At 37.0% G+C, this 14,485-nt stretch overlaps 2 protein-coding genes and 1 non-coding gene across 4 annotated transcripts; 1 reads left to right on the plus strand and 2 right to left on the minus strand.

The window, feature by feature from the left end:
- The first annotated feature begins 37 nt into the window (after positions 1-37).
- Positions 38-5,458, plus strand: LOC106658677 (organic cation transporter protein-like). 2 transcript variants are annotated; one of them, XM_014380737.2, is made up of 9 exons: positions 38-187; positions 2,301-2,587; positions 2,653-2,756; positions 2,836-2,990; positions 3,062-3,230; positions 3,995-4,317; positions 4,623-4,927; positions 5,018-5,154; positions 5,224-5,458. In XM_014380737.2, exons 1-9 carry the CDS (start codon positions 100-102, stop codon positions 5,249-5,251), a joined length of 1,596 nt encoding a protein of 531 aa, XP_014236223.1. In that variant the 5' UTR covers positions 38-99; the 3' UTR covers positions 5,252-5,458. The 2 variants fall into 2 exon arrangements, with proteins under 2 accessions (XP_014236223.1, XP_023315794.1); XM_023460026.1 differs by lacking the exon at positions 38-187 and adding an exon at positions 2,099-2,201.
- A 57-nt stretch (positions 5,459-5,515) lies between these two features.
- Positions 5,516-8,999, minus strand: LOC106658678 (epoxide hydrolase 4-like). Its single transcript, XM_023460027.1, has 6 exons — positions 8,260-8,999; positions 7,698-7,822; positions 7,352-7,627; positions 7,123-7,286; positions 6,810-7,064; positions 5,516-6,094 (listed from the first exon to the last, which is right to left on the minus strand). Exons 1-6 carry the CDS (start codon positions 8,458-8,460, stop codon positions 5,922-5,924), a joined length of 1,194 nt encoding a protein of 397 aa, XP_023315795.1. The 5' UTR covers positions 8,461-8,999; the 3' UTR covers positions 5,516-5,921.
- Positions 9,000-9,604: 605 nt separating this feature from the next.
- Positions 9,605-9,686, minus strand: Trnal-aag. Its single transcript has one exon. It is a non-coding gene; the product is annotated as a tRNA-Leu (tRNA).
- Between the last annotated feature and the right edge of the window lie 4,799 nt (positions 9,687-14,485).

The raw sequence follows: 14,485 nt of genomic DNA on the forward strand, positions 1-14,485 counted from the left end.
GTGAGCTGAGCTACTTCAGTCGGACAGTTGACCGGCGAGTGTGCATTGCTCTAGTCGACTGTACATTAGATAGTGACTATACGGTGTCTCAGTATTTATATGAACTCTTCAATATACCCAGTGATGATGAACGAAATGAAAGGAGATTCAGCGGATGACGAAGTCAAAAATAAATTAGAAAAACAAGGTAAGTTTGTAATTCTTTTTATTCGCGCTATTTTATTTTTTATCACGGATGAAGTCTAATCTAACCGATGTAACAAAAAATGTGTGTGCAAGTCTCGCTTCTGCTGTGACTAAAAATAAGTCGTCGCCAGAGAATTGCATCACTCCTATGTACATTCTATAGAAACTATTAGGCACTTTTGTGCTCCCTAATTTAAGGGACCGATTTAAGGGAACTTAAATACTTAGCTAGAGAAGAAAATTTTCCAGTGCATATGCACTACTGTCTATTTAATATTTTTTCTCAAGTTTAGTCGTTTACATTGAAGTTAAAAGCGTTAATTTTTGAAAAAATACTTTCATTTATTCATGAAAAAAAGTTAAGCGTTTGAATTTCAGAACGGTTATTAATTATTTTTTTGTCGCAGGAAATAATGATAAATGTATTAACTCAAAAAATCCAAATACCACGAAGTGCAACAAAATTTTTATAAACTTTTTCGCAAAAATTGGAGTATTTTTAGAATTCCAATCTTTTCATCATTGAAAATAATTTTGATCTATAATTTTAATATTTTATTTTTTTTATTAGTTCAAAGAATAATTGCTTTTACCTAATCAAAAACTTTACTAGTTGAGTTTACTAGTTGATTGAGGTCTTGACAATGAATTTTTCTTCCAAAAGATTACAGGACATTGTATTTCATTACTGTGCACAAGTTTCTTATGAAATACGCAAAAGTGCAAAGTTTTCAGATTCATGAAATAAAGTACTCCAATATTTCGTGTTTTTTAGTGTCAAACAATTTTATAATAAAATTTTTTACTTCATTTTTTAGTTTATAATTGAATTCAATTTTCAATCAATATTTTCAAACATTTAACGAAAAAAATCCTAAAGTTTTTATTGGATACCATATTGCTATTTACTATTTTTCTCTGACTACCCAATAATAATCAATTTTAGAGTAAAAATTTTGGCGATAGAAATTTATTTTTTGCGGTCTCGATTGGCTTTAATATGACTCTTATCCGAATGTACCGAAAGCATAAAATTGGCATACATTTTATCAAAAATAGGATTTACACAACATGGAAGTAAATGCTAAGATTTAAATACGAATCATTCCAAGTTTCCGTTACCTCATGACCCATTTAAGTGTCAACAAACGGCAATCTCGAAAGTTCGTAAAAATATATTTTTGAAATTCAATGCTGATATTAGAAGAATTTATTAAAAATTCTCTGAAATAAAATTTGATTTTTTAATGTAGTTTTTAGATAAGTAATGTTACGATTACTCTTTACTTGAGTCGAAATTAAGAATTCCGATCCATTATTTTTTATTTAATTTAACGATGTGCAACATTAAAGAATTATATCTGGTTAGGTCAAGATCAAAAATATTTATAGACTTTTTCAAGCACTAGGTTTTATAAGGCATTGTCGATTGCGATGCTTAATAAGTAGATATTAATTGTAAATGAAGGCGAAACCATGAAATAATTACGTATTGTCAAGAAGTGATGCAACCTAATACTCGAAACACGTGCTTAGTGATAACTGAAGATCGGCATCAATCGAAAAATATGACTATTTTAAGTTCATCGCAAAATATGAATTACAAAAGAGATAAGGTTTCTGATGATATCGGATTGAATTCATTCAAAATGCATTGAAGCAAGAAATCGAGACTTTTTAATTTTTAAGCTTTGCCATTGGATTTGATAAATTTGACATCAAGGTTTGCAAACGAACACGCATCAAATTCGTTTGCTGCTCCTGTAGTTTTGTGAAAATCGCGAATGCAACAAGGTCGTACAAACTACCAAAGACTACGAAATGTCATTGTGAATGGCCGTGCTTACATTTTTAATCAATTTCCCAACTGATAGATAATTCATCGATTGACGCATGCAAGTGAGCTCGAAAAAGCTAATTTTCTCATTCTCGTTTGTGCAGTGGTTCGATTATTTAGTTAGAAATTAGTGATTCCAACATGAGTACGGAAAATACATTATTACTAGGCGTAAAAAGTTGAGTTTTTTAGGCTCAATCGTGCACGTGCGATTTTGATAGATTAAAAATTCCTAAATTATATTCTTAACCAAAAAAAAAAAAATTCATCTTTGCAGAAAAACATGAGGTTGACCTCGTCCAGGAAGCCATGGGCACGCTGGGCCCATGGCACATTGTCATCGCTGTGGCTCTGTCGCTCGTGAAGTTTCCCGTAGCTTGGCATCAGTTGGGTATTGTTTTCCTGGCTCCACCAGGTAATTTTACGTGTGCATCGCCTACACCAGCCGACAACACGTCCAGCAGATTAAATCAATGCCTCGTCGACGTTGGAGGCGGCCACATGGAAAAGTGTTCACAGTTCAATTACGATCGATCAATTTTCGATAAGACCATCATAAGCGAGGTACCCGTTGATGAAAATCAAAGTCGTAAATTATGAAGCTTGCTCTAATTAGTTTAATTTCACAGTGGGATTTAGTTTGCGACAGAGCACAGCTGGCTAATCTAGCTCAAACTTTAACGATGTTTGGCATACTTATGGGAAATATGATTTTCAGTGCAATGTCTGATAGGTAAAAACTTTGCTCAGATTTTCAGTGATACCCTCACAGATAAACTGTAGAACTATGTACACATAATTTCTGTTTCCAGGATTGGTCGTAAAAGACCACTGATGATTGCGATACTTTTGCAATCGGTAACCGGATTTCTCACTGTATACTCTCATTGGTACGAACTTTTTCTGGTATTCAAGTTTATTTCGGCGGTTGCCACTGGTGGTACTATGCTCATCAGTTTTGTTCTACGTAAGTCAAGTTATAAATGAAAAGATAATATCTTTACTCTTTTTATCTGAAAAAATGTATTAATTTTTCAGTAATGGAAATTGTTGGCCCTAAATGGCGTTCTTCGCTCTCAGTTCTCTTTCATCTGCCATTCCTGCTAGGTTTTCTCATGAATCCATTAGTAGCTTATCTAACCCGGACTTGGACAGGATTCCAGATGGCTGTTTCCATTCCACCAATATTCTTACTCTCTTATTATTGGTAAGAAATGTAATTCAAATGAGATACATTATTGATTTCTTACGGCTTATTCGGAACAAATTCATTTTCAAAGTCAAATTCATTATTCGAATACAAATAAGTACAAGACGAGAAACGAATGGAGATGTTATAAAATACGCAACGCATGCCCTGAAAGAGATCAATTATAAAATTTAGCATCGGAATGAGAAAAAAAAGAAGAAAAAAAGTCATAGTCGAGCTAAGAGGCGATTCGAAGGAAACGATTATTGCATTAAAGACATGCGAGGCTTGTAAAAGATCGTTCGAAGCGATGGGTTATCAAGCTCGTCTCATATAGGCTCTTTAGTTGATTTTTTACTCAAGAACCTTAGAGTAAGCCGACATCAAGTTTTAAATTTCTTTTAATGGGATAATCGCGATACGTAAAAACGATAAGATGCGCGCACATTGCTTGTTGTTTTTTTTCTGCGAAATTTCCCATTCCCCATGAATTAGCTGGAAATGTTACAATGTGAATATTTTTACGCAATTTTTGCTGGTTTACCACTGCGTAATGCTTTGAAGTAAAATCGCGAGGCCGTGCACCGCGAACGTGTCAAATGAAGCATGAAAATGATAATTATAATTGTTTTACCGATTTTCTTTTTTTATTCAACTGTTACAAGGTTGCAAATAAGTTCCTTAAGTGGACATGAATCTGTAACCAACTAGAACGATGCTTGATTAAGATTCATTAGCCGAACTGTAATGAAGAGATGATCGACTGTCTATTTAAATTTCAGGATCGTGCCAGAATCACCGCGTTGGCTGTTGGCCGTGGGTCGTCGCGAAGAAGCCACAACTATTCTGACCAAAGCCGCGGAGAAGAATCGAATACCCCTGAGCAAAGTCACGGCCGCCATCGAGTCGCACAAAAGCCAGGAGAAATTGATCGACGAGCCGGAGAAGAAGTACAATTTTACGCACCTTTTCCTTACGCCAAATATGCGCCTGAAGACCATTTGCGTATGCGTCAATTGGTTCGTTTGCGGATTGTGCTTCTTCGGCTTGGCTCAATACATCGGCCGATTGAACGGAAATATTTTCGTCAATACAGCCATTTCAGGTAGGTAAATTTCGACAATATTTGCACGATCATCCAAGTAATCTAGTGAAACTCTGACTAAGGCTAACAATTGTGCGAATAAGAAGAATCGACACATTCAAGTACGCACGCGAGTCCCAATTTCACGCTCGTGCGCGCGCTCGATACGCCCTTGACTCGGTCAGACTGCATGCACGAGTCTAATACACGTAGAGTATGAAATTTCATCAGCCGATCACTACGCGATTATTGAAACGATATGCAGCGGCTAACATAACGTAAGGAAATACATTACGTACAATATTAATTTTTGATATTTTTTTCAGCTGCCGTTGAATTTCCTGGTACATTGATTATTCTGTTCCTCATATCTCGAGTCTCCAGACTCAAAATTCTCATTGGCGGTAATCTCGTCTCCGGCATCACGCTAATACTTATTATGATCTTCGAAGATCCCAAAGTGCAGGTGGGCCTGGCTTGCATCGGGATCGCTGCCATGTCCATTTCCTTCCCGACGGTCTATCTCTACAGCAGCGAAGTATTTCCTACTGTTGTCAGGAACGTCGGTGTAGGTGCTGGAAGCATAGCAGCGAGAATAGGTAGCATGATAGCCCCGTTCATAGCTACTATGGTACGTTTTAGCCAATCATTATCGATAAAATTAACAATGATAATAATTAGATTTGGATTGAGTAAAATAAACAAATTTTATTGTTCATAGAATATCGTTTATCCTTGGCTTCCACCGTTGATCTTTGGCATTGGTCCGATAGTCGGTGCTGGGCTTTGTTTCTTGTTACCTGAAACGATGAATTTTGAACTACCCGAAACGATAGAAGACGGCGAAAATTTTGGAAAGTGAGTACATTAATAATTACTTTCTTAACATTTCTGTTACAGTTAAAAATATTTTCATTTAATTTTCAGGAAAAAGAGGAGACAAGTCTCAGCTTAAAAAGACTCGAGAATTTCAAATCAACATCTCTAAAAGACTGAAAAAACGGAGTACATCTTTCGAATGTTCATGAAAATCATGATCGCACAATTATCATTTCATAATTATAATGTTATTTTCAATGCATGCAAGTTTTATTAGAGTGCTAAAAACCTTAATAGAATTTAATTGTTTAATTGACACAACTATTAGGATTCAAAAAAGTATGTAGAGTATTATTTTGTATTAAATTTTTATACTGTACCGAAAAAATATTTTATTAAATTTTAGTCTTTCAGTAACTATAACTAGTAAGTTAATTATTATTATTATATAACTCATTATAATTTTAATAACGAAAAACTTAAAGCATATTATAACTTTTCACGTACTAAAATGGGTAATAATAAAATCTAAAAAATATTTATACATCAGTGTCGAACAAGTAACAGATTTACACCTTCTCAAAAAATTAAAAACTATAACGAACAAATTCTCTATTTACACAAACATCACTCACAAGTAAACAAACATTAATTACGTCTTATAAAAAATATATAAGAACATGTAATTGACAATCAAAAAATTTTCAAAAAATTTTTACAAATATTTTAAAGTTATTTAAAAAGTCTTTACAATGTCCAAACGTTTTTATAATGAATATCGTGAAATAAATTTTTACTATCGATAATCACGTGTTCAACTGACCAATATTGAGCATCATTTTTCCAGGTAAACCATTTACGACTTCGTTTGTTCGTTTGTGCACAGCTTCGAACATTTGATTTCCATATTTAACTGTTGATCCTAACAGTGAAGATACAATGCCTTTGGATGCTGGTTTTTCCTTGACTGGTTCTTCCGCTGGAAAAAACAAAAGTCGATTATGCTCTTTATTGGGGTTGACCGCACTCGATACTACTCAATACAGTGAATAAATTAAGCAATTACTAAAGTGACCAAATCTATGCGAATTTTTTTTCTTGAATTTCGATTTAACACAATTTTTCGAAGATAACAAAATTAAATAAGATAGTTTTCCACAAAAATTTCAATTTATATACGATTCATGATTTGGTTGTCAAAAGCTAAACTATTAAACTTATTTTTCATTGCCACGTTAAAAAAATTATTTTAAATTGAAGACAATTATGCATTTTATTTGAATCTGATTATTCAGGGGAAATTCGTATACATATAATTTTAAAATTTCTAAACGAAACTTCGAATAACCCTAGATAACCCTATTTTTCCCCATACAGTTGTCATTTTCGTAAACGAAAATCAAAAATTTGGTGTACGACTTTCCCCTGAATAGCCACTTCGATTTGAGTTTTTCAATTCCAGTAAGATAAAAATTTTGAATATAAAGAGTACGTATTTGTATTTTTATACCAACTGACACAGGAATTTTTTTCAAAATTTAAAAAAAAAACAAATCGAAAAATCGTCCTACGATGCCTGGTTTAAAAACTTATTTTTAAGCCCATCGCAAAGCTTACTCATGGAGGAAGCTAAATGTCACAATATCGTTTTAAAAGTTATCCATATGTAAGGGTGACTTTAGACTACTACTTACACTGAAGAAACTCATTGATAAAACTTATAACTTCTTCGGGATTTTCTTGGTGAGGGAAATGCCCCGCTTTGTCAACCACATTAATGGAGAACTTTTCTAAATATTTTGTACTTTGAACAATGTGCTCCAATGAGATGGATTTATCTGCATTTCCGATGATCAGTAAGGTTGGAGTTTTAATTTTTTCACGTCCTTCCGAATATAAACGAGTAAATGGTAAATTTCTAAAATAATTTATTGGGCCAGTCCAGTCCTCTGAAATAAGATGATTAAATTATTGAAAAATTCAACAGTTTCGATTATACTTTACTACCTTTTCTACTAAAAACATATTTGTAAGCCTCTATGTAATTCTGCTCTGCTTGTTGCGATGGTTTTTTACTGTAGAGATGTTTATATGTTGCAGTTATCACAGCTAAGTCTTCTGTTCGAACATCGATTTCCGGTAAAATCGGCAATCGACTGAAATGTAACCATCTGAAAACATTCAAAGAATAAAAATTTTGATCTAGACATGATGTTGGAAAATTATTTTCACTTACGTTTGATTGAAAACACTCTCTCCTCCTACCCCTTTCCAGTAAAAGTTTGGATGTGGACTAGAAATAGCAATAAAATTTTTTATCACAGATTTGTGCGTAGCAGCTAGATACCATCCTAACAAACCCCCAAGATCGTGGCCTATTAGAATACATTCCTGTACTCCCATAGCATGTATAAATTCCTTCAATTCTTCAATTAAAATTTCAATACTATATTGACTCGAGTTTGCAGGCTTATCACTGTCACCGAAACCTTTCAAGTCTAAAGATATGATTCTATAAATGAGAATCAAAAATTATTTTCATTGTCGAGAAAAATATGTTGTACTAAAATATTGTTATCTACCTGTAGAATTCAGCTAAAGTTGACATCTGTTTTCTCCAGGAAATCCAGCAATCTGGAAATCCATGTAAAAGTAATACAAGAGGATTCTCTCTTTTACCTGCTTCGACATAGTGAAATTTTATTCCCTGTTCAAGAAAAAGAGAGATTTAAAAAAGTTAATTTCTCAATTGGCACATTTATTTAATTTTATAATCTAGGATCAGAAATTTGTTAAATATTGCTGCATCTGGTCCCACGACCATAATGAAGAATCATTATCTTTGCTGTTATATTAATTGCATATTATTTGAATAAATATTGCTATGGAAAAGGGAACGCTTTGATAATAGTGAATCAGCTGATATTAAAATTGATCGAACGTCATTGAATCGTTCGATATACGATAAATCTCCGAAGCCGAAATTTTTCTGTCAGTTTTTAAATGCAGTGAAAGTCTTTATCAATAAAGGTCAAGAGTAATAATTAATATTTCAAATTTCGTGGCTTTCCTATAGCATCGAAATGAATTTTTTGCCGTAATAGTGTTTCAGCGCTATTGCATCATGTTTTAAAAAAAAATTACCTTGATCTTGACGTAAGAATGTTTTCCAAGGGTACTGTCAACTAGGCATGCTGGCGGCGTATCACGTTCGTGTAGTTGAAAAAATGCCGCTCCGTTCCAAGCCCATTTGAGCATTCGACGCGCTATCAGATAAAATCCGTATATCAAGGCCAGTGCGTACATCTGAGCTCGCTCCCATAATGTCACTCTCACTATTCTCATCTTACTAAGCGTGTATAGACTTTTCTAAACGAACCGCGTGAGTTACTTTTCGATTTCCGTATTATTTGCTCAGTTATTGTTATTGTCGTTAACCTGACCATCACTCGAATGCGTGGCAATGAAGTTCGATCGCGACTTATCCATTCATAATAAGTATCTTCAAGAATAAAGTCTGCTCGTCATGATTATGCCACTTTTTCCGTTTCTCAGATTTGAACGATAAACGTCTCTGTGCAGCGACGACAGAGAGAGACACAAACGCTTTCGGGAGTTATTTCAACTTTTTCCTTCGGACTCACAACAGCTTCTGCTCTAGCTGATATTAAAGGCCTTATGTTTTTGTCATGTGCTACACGATTTAAATTAGAAACTCGTAAATGTTGTACAGATATTAATGGCAATGAACGGCTTTAAAAAGTTTACCAGCACTGTACAATGATCGACTGAATACGCTGCGAAATTCGAGTCATACTTCGTATTATTTAGAGAAAGATATGTAATCTTATTTAAGATAGTATTGATGTGTCGTTATGGTACTGATCAAAAGCTGAGAGTGAGGGAATATATACAAGAGATGAGCTTATATTGGGAGAGAGGGAATAAGTGCAAAAAAAAAATCTCAGACGATGGAAATATTTACTCTTTTTTATGCAACATCCACTTGTAAACAAGATATTGCTTCGATCAATAATTTGAGAGGTGCTTTATTTAATTCAAATGTATTATTTCATTTTAAAAAAAATCGAAATGTTAAATTAGTGAAAATTTGCCATTTACCATCAATAAAGTGAGTAGGAAATTTTTATTTGATAAAGAAACTATGTGATTTAAAATTTATGAATTCTTAATTATAAAATTTTCTATTTCGAAATAATGATTTGAAATTTGAAATGACTTATTTTTTTTATTATACTTAAAAATAATCAAATATGTAATATTGTACTTACAGAAGATATATTGATCACTCGCTAGATCAGTCAAATCCTACATCTCGAAACATAAGTCGATAATGTAGAAACTAGCTGTAATAATTATTCGTTACAATCCAGAGTTTTAATATAAAAAAATCATTGCACTTTAAATCTAATTAAAAATATTTATAGAAATATTTTTAAACTATATTTTATGATTTAATGCAAAAAATTGGCAGCGGTGGGATTCGAACCCACGCCTCCGAAGAGACTGGTGCCTTAAACCAGCGCCTTAGACCGCTCGGCCACGCTACCGATATTAGGAGTTGTGAAATATCGTTTTATACGGTATTTACAACTTACAACGAACCAACATAGCTTTAATTTTGAAATTATATAGCTAAGGTACCAAGTTTATTCATATTTGCTCTTGAAAATGCAGAATAAATTGCATTGGATCTGTGGCTACATAGAAAACTTTGATTTCTATAAATTTCAATTTTAAGTGTTAACAATAGAATTTTTTGATGAAAGTATAAGAAAGCGAGTCGAAATAGGAATAAAGATTGAAGTATTTTTAATAATTTATGATTTGTCCATTCATAATTGTATAGATTTTTAATGTAATAATTGAAAATAAAAATCTTGTTATACTAATGTAAGAAAGTATCTAGTAATCGGATTTTCAGAACTAGAAAACGGGCAAACGTAAAATATATATTATAAACAATAAAACACCTGTCATTCGTAAAGTTAAAATTTGAATATTTTACATTGATACAACAGAATGAATTTAAATGATCCATCTGTCGTTGGTATGATCTTGTGACACATGTTGGGGGCGTATTATAGTGAATTCACTGTTGGAATAATTTAAACCAAGAAAAAGTCATGATTGGGTGGAACTTGAGAGTTAGATGTCAGTATAAGAGATATAAATATGGTATACTTTTTCTTATAGTTGTTACATATTTATTGGACAAAAAATAGATGTATTATTGTTAATTTTGGTTTGTTTCGCATTTTTGTTAAATTAAAAAATAAAAAAAGTTTAAAACTATATCTGAGTTTTGATTATTTTAGATAGTTTATATTACGCAGCCATTTTGTAAGCAAAGCGAGACTTTGTGCACATTATCCACCCTTTGGGTTGATATAGAGTTACTGCATAGTCTATGGCATATTACATATAGGAGCTTGTCAGACTGGCGAATAGCGCGTGGATATACGTGCTCATAGAGGCTATGAATGCACGCGCGACTTGGCTCCGAGCAATATCCCTAAGCCCTGATTCGTCATCTCTCTCCCTCTCGCTTTGTTCTCAACGGCAGCCTGCAGCAGACTGTAATTCTACGCCTCGACGCCTCGTATACATACGTGTAAGCTTTTATATACGTATTGCGAGTACGATATACAAGCGATGCTTTATTAATGCTGCTGAGAGGCGTGCGTCTCTCTGTGCGCAGTATTCAAGCACATAATCTATTGGAAATAATTAGGTGGCTTTGGCTGCGTTGCAATGGGAATGGAGACGCGAGAGCGAGCTGCAGAGTCGATGATTTGCATTCTGTGCACTTCTCGCCACTCGGACTTTTATTTATTCATTTTTGTTTGTCAAGTTTTTGCGTTGCACGCTTAGCTGGACGATGCGTCGCTCTCGTTTCTCGAAAAAAAGCCCTTAATGACGCTCAAACGACGTACTCGGAACGAGAACGCGTCAACGCCGCATGATTACGACACTCTTTTTTAATCGGTCAAGTTAAGCGACGAGAAAAGATCGTCACTCGGCCTGGCCCGACGACGACGACGTTTGCGGATCGCCGCAGTGATATATATATTTATCAAATAGTTTCAAGAATCAATAGGCGCTATAGAGAGCTGTGACTCATCGGCTTGTTGGCGCGCAACAAATTCGATCTCAAAGATCGCAGCGCTACTAATTATGTTCTTTTCAAGCCGGCAGTGCCAAGTATCCGCCTTGGACTGATAGAGACAACCTAACCGACGCTAAATTATCTCAAGTTGAGCGAGTTAAAGCTGCTGCATATACATATAAAGCGGGTTACAATTACGCAGAATCTAAAACGACCACTTGCTTATGTTTCTGACGGCAACTCTGACCTGATGCAGTTTTTGATCGGGTGTGAGCTCGTACAATTAACTTGTTTTCCGATGTGGACAGCGAGCATTTGCGGTCGCATTGCAGATACACTGCTAAGAAAAAAAAAGCATGTTACTGAGAATTGACTCGGTTCCTCTCTTAGAATTGCATAACCTTTTAACGTAAATCTGATCGTCGACCTTTACTCGCTTTATTAAGAAATGTTTGCCGCAAACCCTTGCTAATTCGTGGTAACGTGCTCTTCTTTTCCATCACTGTCGAATATCTGTATGCTGATTTGTTTTTAAATATTTGTCTTTGTACGAATGTGGATAGGTGAGTAGAAGATCGCGAGGAGAGAATCTTGGAGAGATGGGAAGAGAGATCGGATACCACACCCAGAATTAATCATTGAAGCGTGGGTGCGAGGAGGTCGACTGCTGCAGTTGTCGCGTTGGCATTAGCAAAGCGCGAAGCTCCGAGTAATAATACGCGGAGCGGATATAAGACAAATGAGGCTCCCGTGGCGTGCAGCGAGCTTGTTAGCGGCGCGTATGCCTCGCGTCTCCCGACTCCTCCGCCGACGCCGCCGCCGCTACACTTAATCCGGGCCGCAAGCTCCGCAGCAGCCTGTACGTATTGCGCGGGTGTCGCTCATCTTTTAGCCTCTCCTCGCAGCCCTTGGCTCTCTCGCTCTATCCGGGATTTAAACAGGTATGTATATAGGCGGCTTTTGGCGCGGGCGTGTATAGGATGACAAGCTGCGAGCCGCAGACGCGACAGAGCGGAGCCACTCGCTCGATTAGATTGCTCGAGCCCGAGCGCGCGGCACCTGCCATGTAGAATGGGTATACGCGTAGAGGCGTTTCAAGCTCTGCGGATCTTTCGCCGACGGATCCCGCCGACCGAATGACGAAGCTCCTTTTTCCAGGTTATATAATCCGCAGACATTTTAATTAACTATCGATTCGCGCGCTCGCGAAAACTCATCGGGCGGAAATAACGCGACGATCGGGTGGCAGGCTGAAAAGCTGCAGGACAAAGTCCCGAATGATTAATCCTCGGCAAAGTGGCGCGGCCAACACAACGGCACAAGAGCGCGCGCGTCGAATGACTCTGAAACCCTCGAAACAAGGCGGCAGCTCGGAAAAAAGGCAAAATAATCACGCCGAGCGCTCTAGGGCTGTCCCATGCTCCACACAACACAACCACACAATGCCTCCGAGCTCTTTGCCTCGTATATTCATCAGCGTTATTACTCGCGAGTAGCGTCAGCCCTCCTCTATTCTCTCTCCTAATCTATATATCTATGCATAATAAGGTCCAGAAAGAAAAAGTTGGCACATTATGCTCGACACGTAGCACGATAATGATATATACATATATTCAAGGCGAAGAGATAGCTGTTGTATCGCATATATAGATATATCGGTTCGGCGGTAGCAGTTCTCGAGAGGGAGGCTGCTGATGCTCTCTCTCTCTCTCTCTCTCTTTTGTGCTTGCAACGCGTCTCTCCATTTTGTCGAGCACATATATACAGGGACTGCGTGACACGAAGCTCTGCAAGGGGGATGAGAGAGAACACAGCAGCCGAATAAGAGTTTCAATGTTGTAACCATGGAGACGTCGCGTTTCCGCGTCGGGTGCGAGGGGATTGCGCATCAAGGAGTAGTGTGACACGACGACGACGACGCCCAACACTCCACCCATACTTGTGTACACGCTCCAGCTATACGTATACTCATCTCTTTCAGCTTCATGTGTCCGGATTATGTTTCCAGTACCTAAGCCTCTGAACTTTTGCCATCCGATGTGTGTGTGTGCGTGTAGCCCTGGCTAGCTGCTTCACTCGGATTCTCCCTCTCTCTCTCTCTCTCTCTTTCATTTTCCCGATGTATTATAATATACGTACGTGGTGACTCTCGTTGGTTAATTAAAACTTTGGTGTAATATTTTACGTGGCGTGTACGCGTATGCACTAACCCCAGCGACGAGCCGACGTTTTCATCTCTTTCAAATTAAGTTTGCCTCAAACAACTGTATACGTTGAACGATTTGATGCTACTAAATAATTTTTCCTTTGATTATTGTTTCGCCGTAACGTTTGACTTTTGACGGCCCATAGAACTTGATTAATTGATTTTCGATTGAATCGAATCGCGAAAAAGGGTGCGTTATGTAGCAAACATCCTAGGACTTGTCGAGAGCCTCCGAGTGAAAATTCGGTACTTGAAGCTGTCAATCTTAGTTGAAAACTCTTTACTTAATGACCAATGAGACCTCTAACAACTGCCGGACTGTGTAACGAGATTCTTCAGAGGCGCCCGAGTCGGACTGGAATACGCGCTACGATTATCCTCCTATTGGCTCCATCGATGACTCCTTCATCGACAGCCTCCGAAGATTCCAAATTAATTTATCTACTGTATACCTTGTTGCTCGGTATAGTTGTCGGCACATCTCTTAAATCAAGCTTTTAATTTCTCAAAGTTGTTGCTGCAGCGGATTATTTCGAAGCCGCTCCTACGTATATACGTGCACAATTTTCTCCTTCTCCCTCGTTCTGCTTCTATAAATTACTCGAATAAACGTCGATCGTGTATGTCGAAGTAAAATAAAGTCCGAGTGCAGATATTTCGTGCAGCATGTATATCGATCGAGTATTATATAAAAGTAAAGCGAGTTGCGCGCTTCGTCGCTGGAAAACGAGAGGCATCGTTATTTGTTGCAGCCGCGCGCCGTCGATTGTAAAAGTTCTACATTACATTGTGCCATGTGCATGTCGTTGGCTCGTCGTCGACGACGAATGGCAAGGAGCCGTGTCACGAAGGCGCAATTAGTGCGCGAGCGAATCGTTACGTACGCCGAGCACGCGAAGTAGTAGAAGGTCCTTCAGCGTATATTCCAAGAGCCCTCTACACCTCGAGTCCTTTTGCTCTCGAGTGTTCTCTCTCTCTCACTCCGTCGTGCACGCTGAAAACGATTGCATTTTGATTTCTGCACCCGAGATGAC

This window comes from Trichogramma pretiosum, unplaced genomic scaffold (genome assembly GCF_000599845.2).
Source record: "Trichogramma pretiosum strain Unisexual culture from Peru unplaced genomic scaffold, Tpre_2.0 scaffold10, whole genome shotgun sequence".
Lineage (NCBI taxonomy): Eukaryota > Metazoa > Arthropoda > Insecta > Hymenoptera > Trichogrammatidae > Trichogramma > Trichogramma pretiosum.

What these genes read in the sequence shown, in the direction of transcription:
- LOC106658677 (XM_014380737.2), top strand. Translation starts at nt 100, where the DNA reads ATGAACTCTTCAATATACCCAGTGATGATGAACGAAATGAAAGGAGAT. An exon ending in GCTCATCAGTTTTGTTCTAC is followed by an intron (nt 2,991 to 3,061) that starts GTAAGTCAAGTT and finishes TTAATTTTTCAG; the next exon opens with TAATGGAAATTGTTGGCCCT. An exon ending in CCCCGTTCATAGCTACTATG is followed by an intron (nt 4,928 to 5,017) that starts GTACGTTTTAGC and finishes TATTGTTCATAG; the next exon opens with AATATCGTTTATCCTTGGCT.
- LOC106658678 (XM_023460027.1), bottom strand. Translation starts at nt 8,460, where the DNA reads ATGAGAATAGTGAGAGTGACATTATGGGAGCGAGCTCAGATGTACGCA. An exon ending in ACTTTAGCTGAATTCTACAG is followed by an intron (nt 7,628 to 7,697) that starts GTAGATAACAAT and finishes TCTCATTTATAG; the next exon opens with AATCATATCTTTAGACTTGA. An exon ending in ATATGTTTTTAGTAGAAAAG is followed by an intron (nt 7,065 to 7,122) that starts GTAGTAAAGTAT and finishes ATCTTATTTCAG; the next exon opens with AGGACTGGACTGGCCCAATA.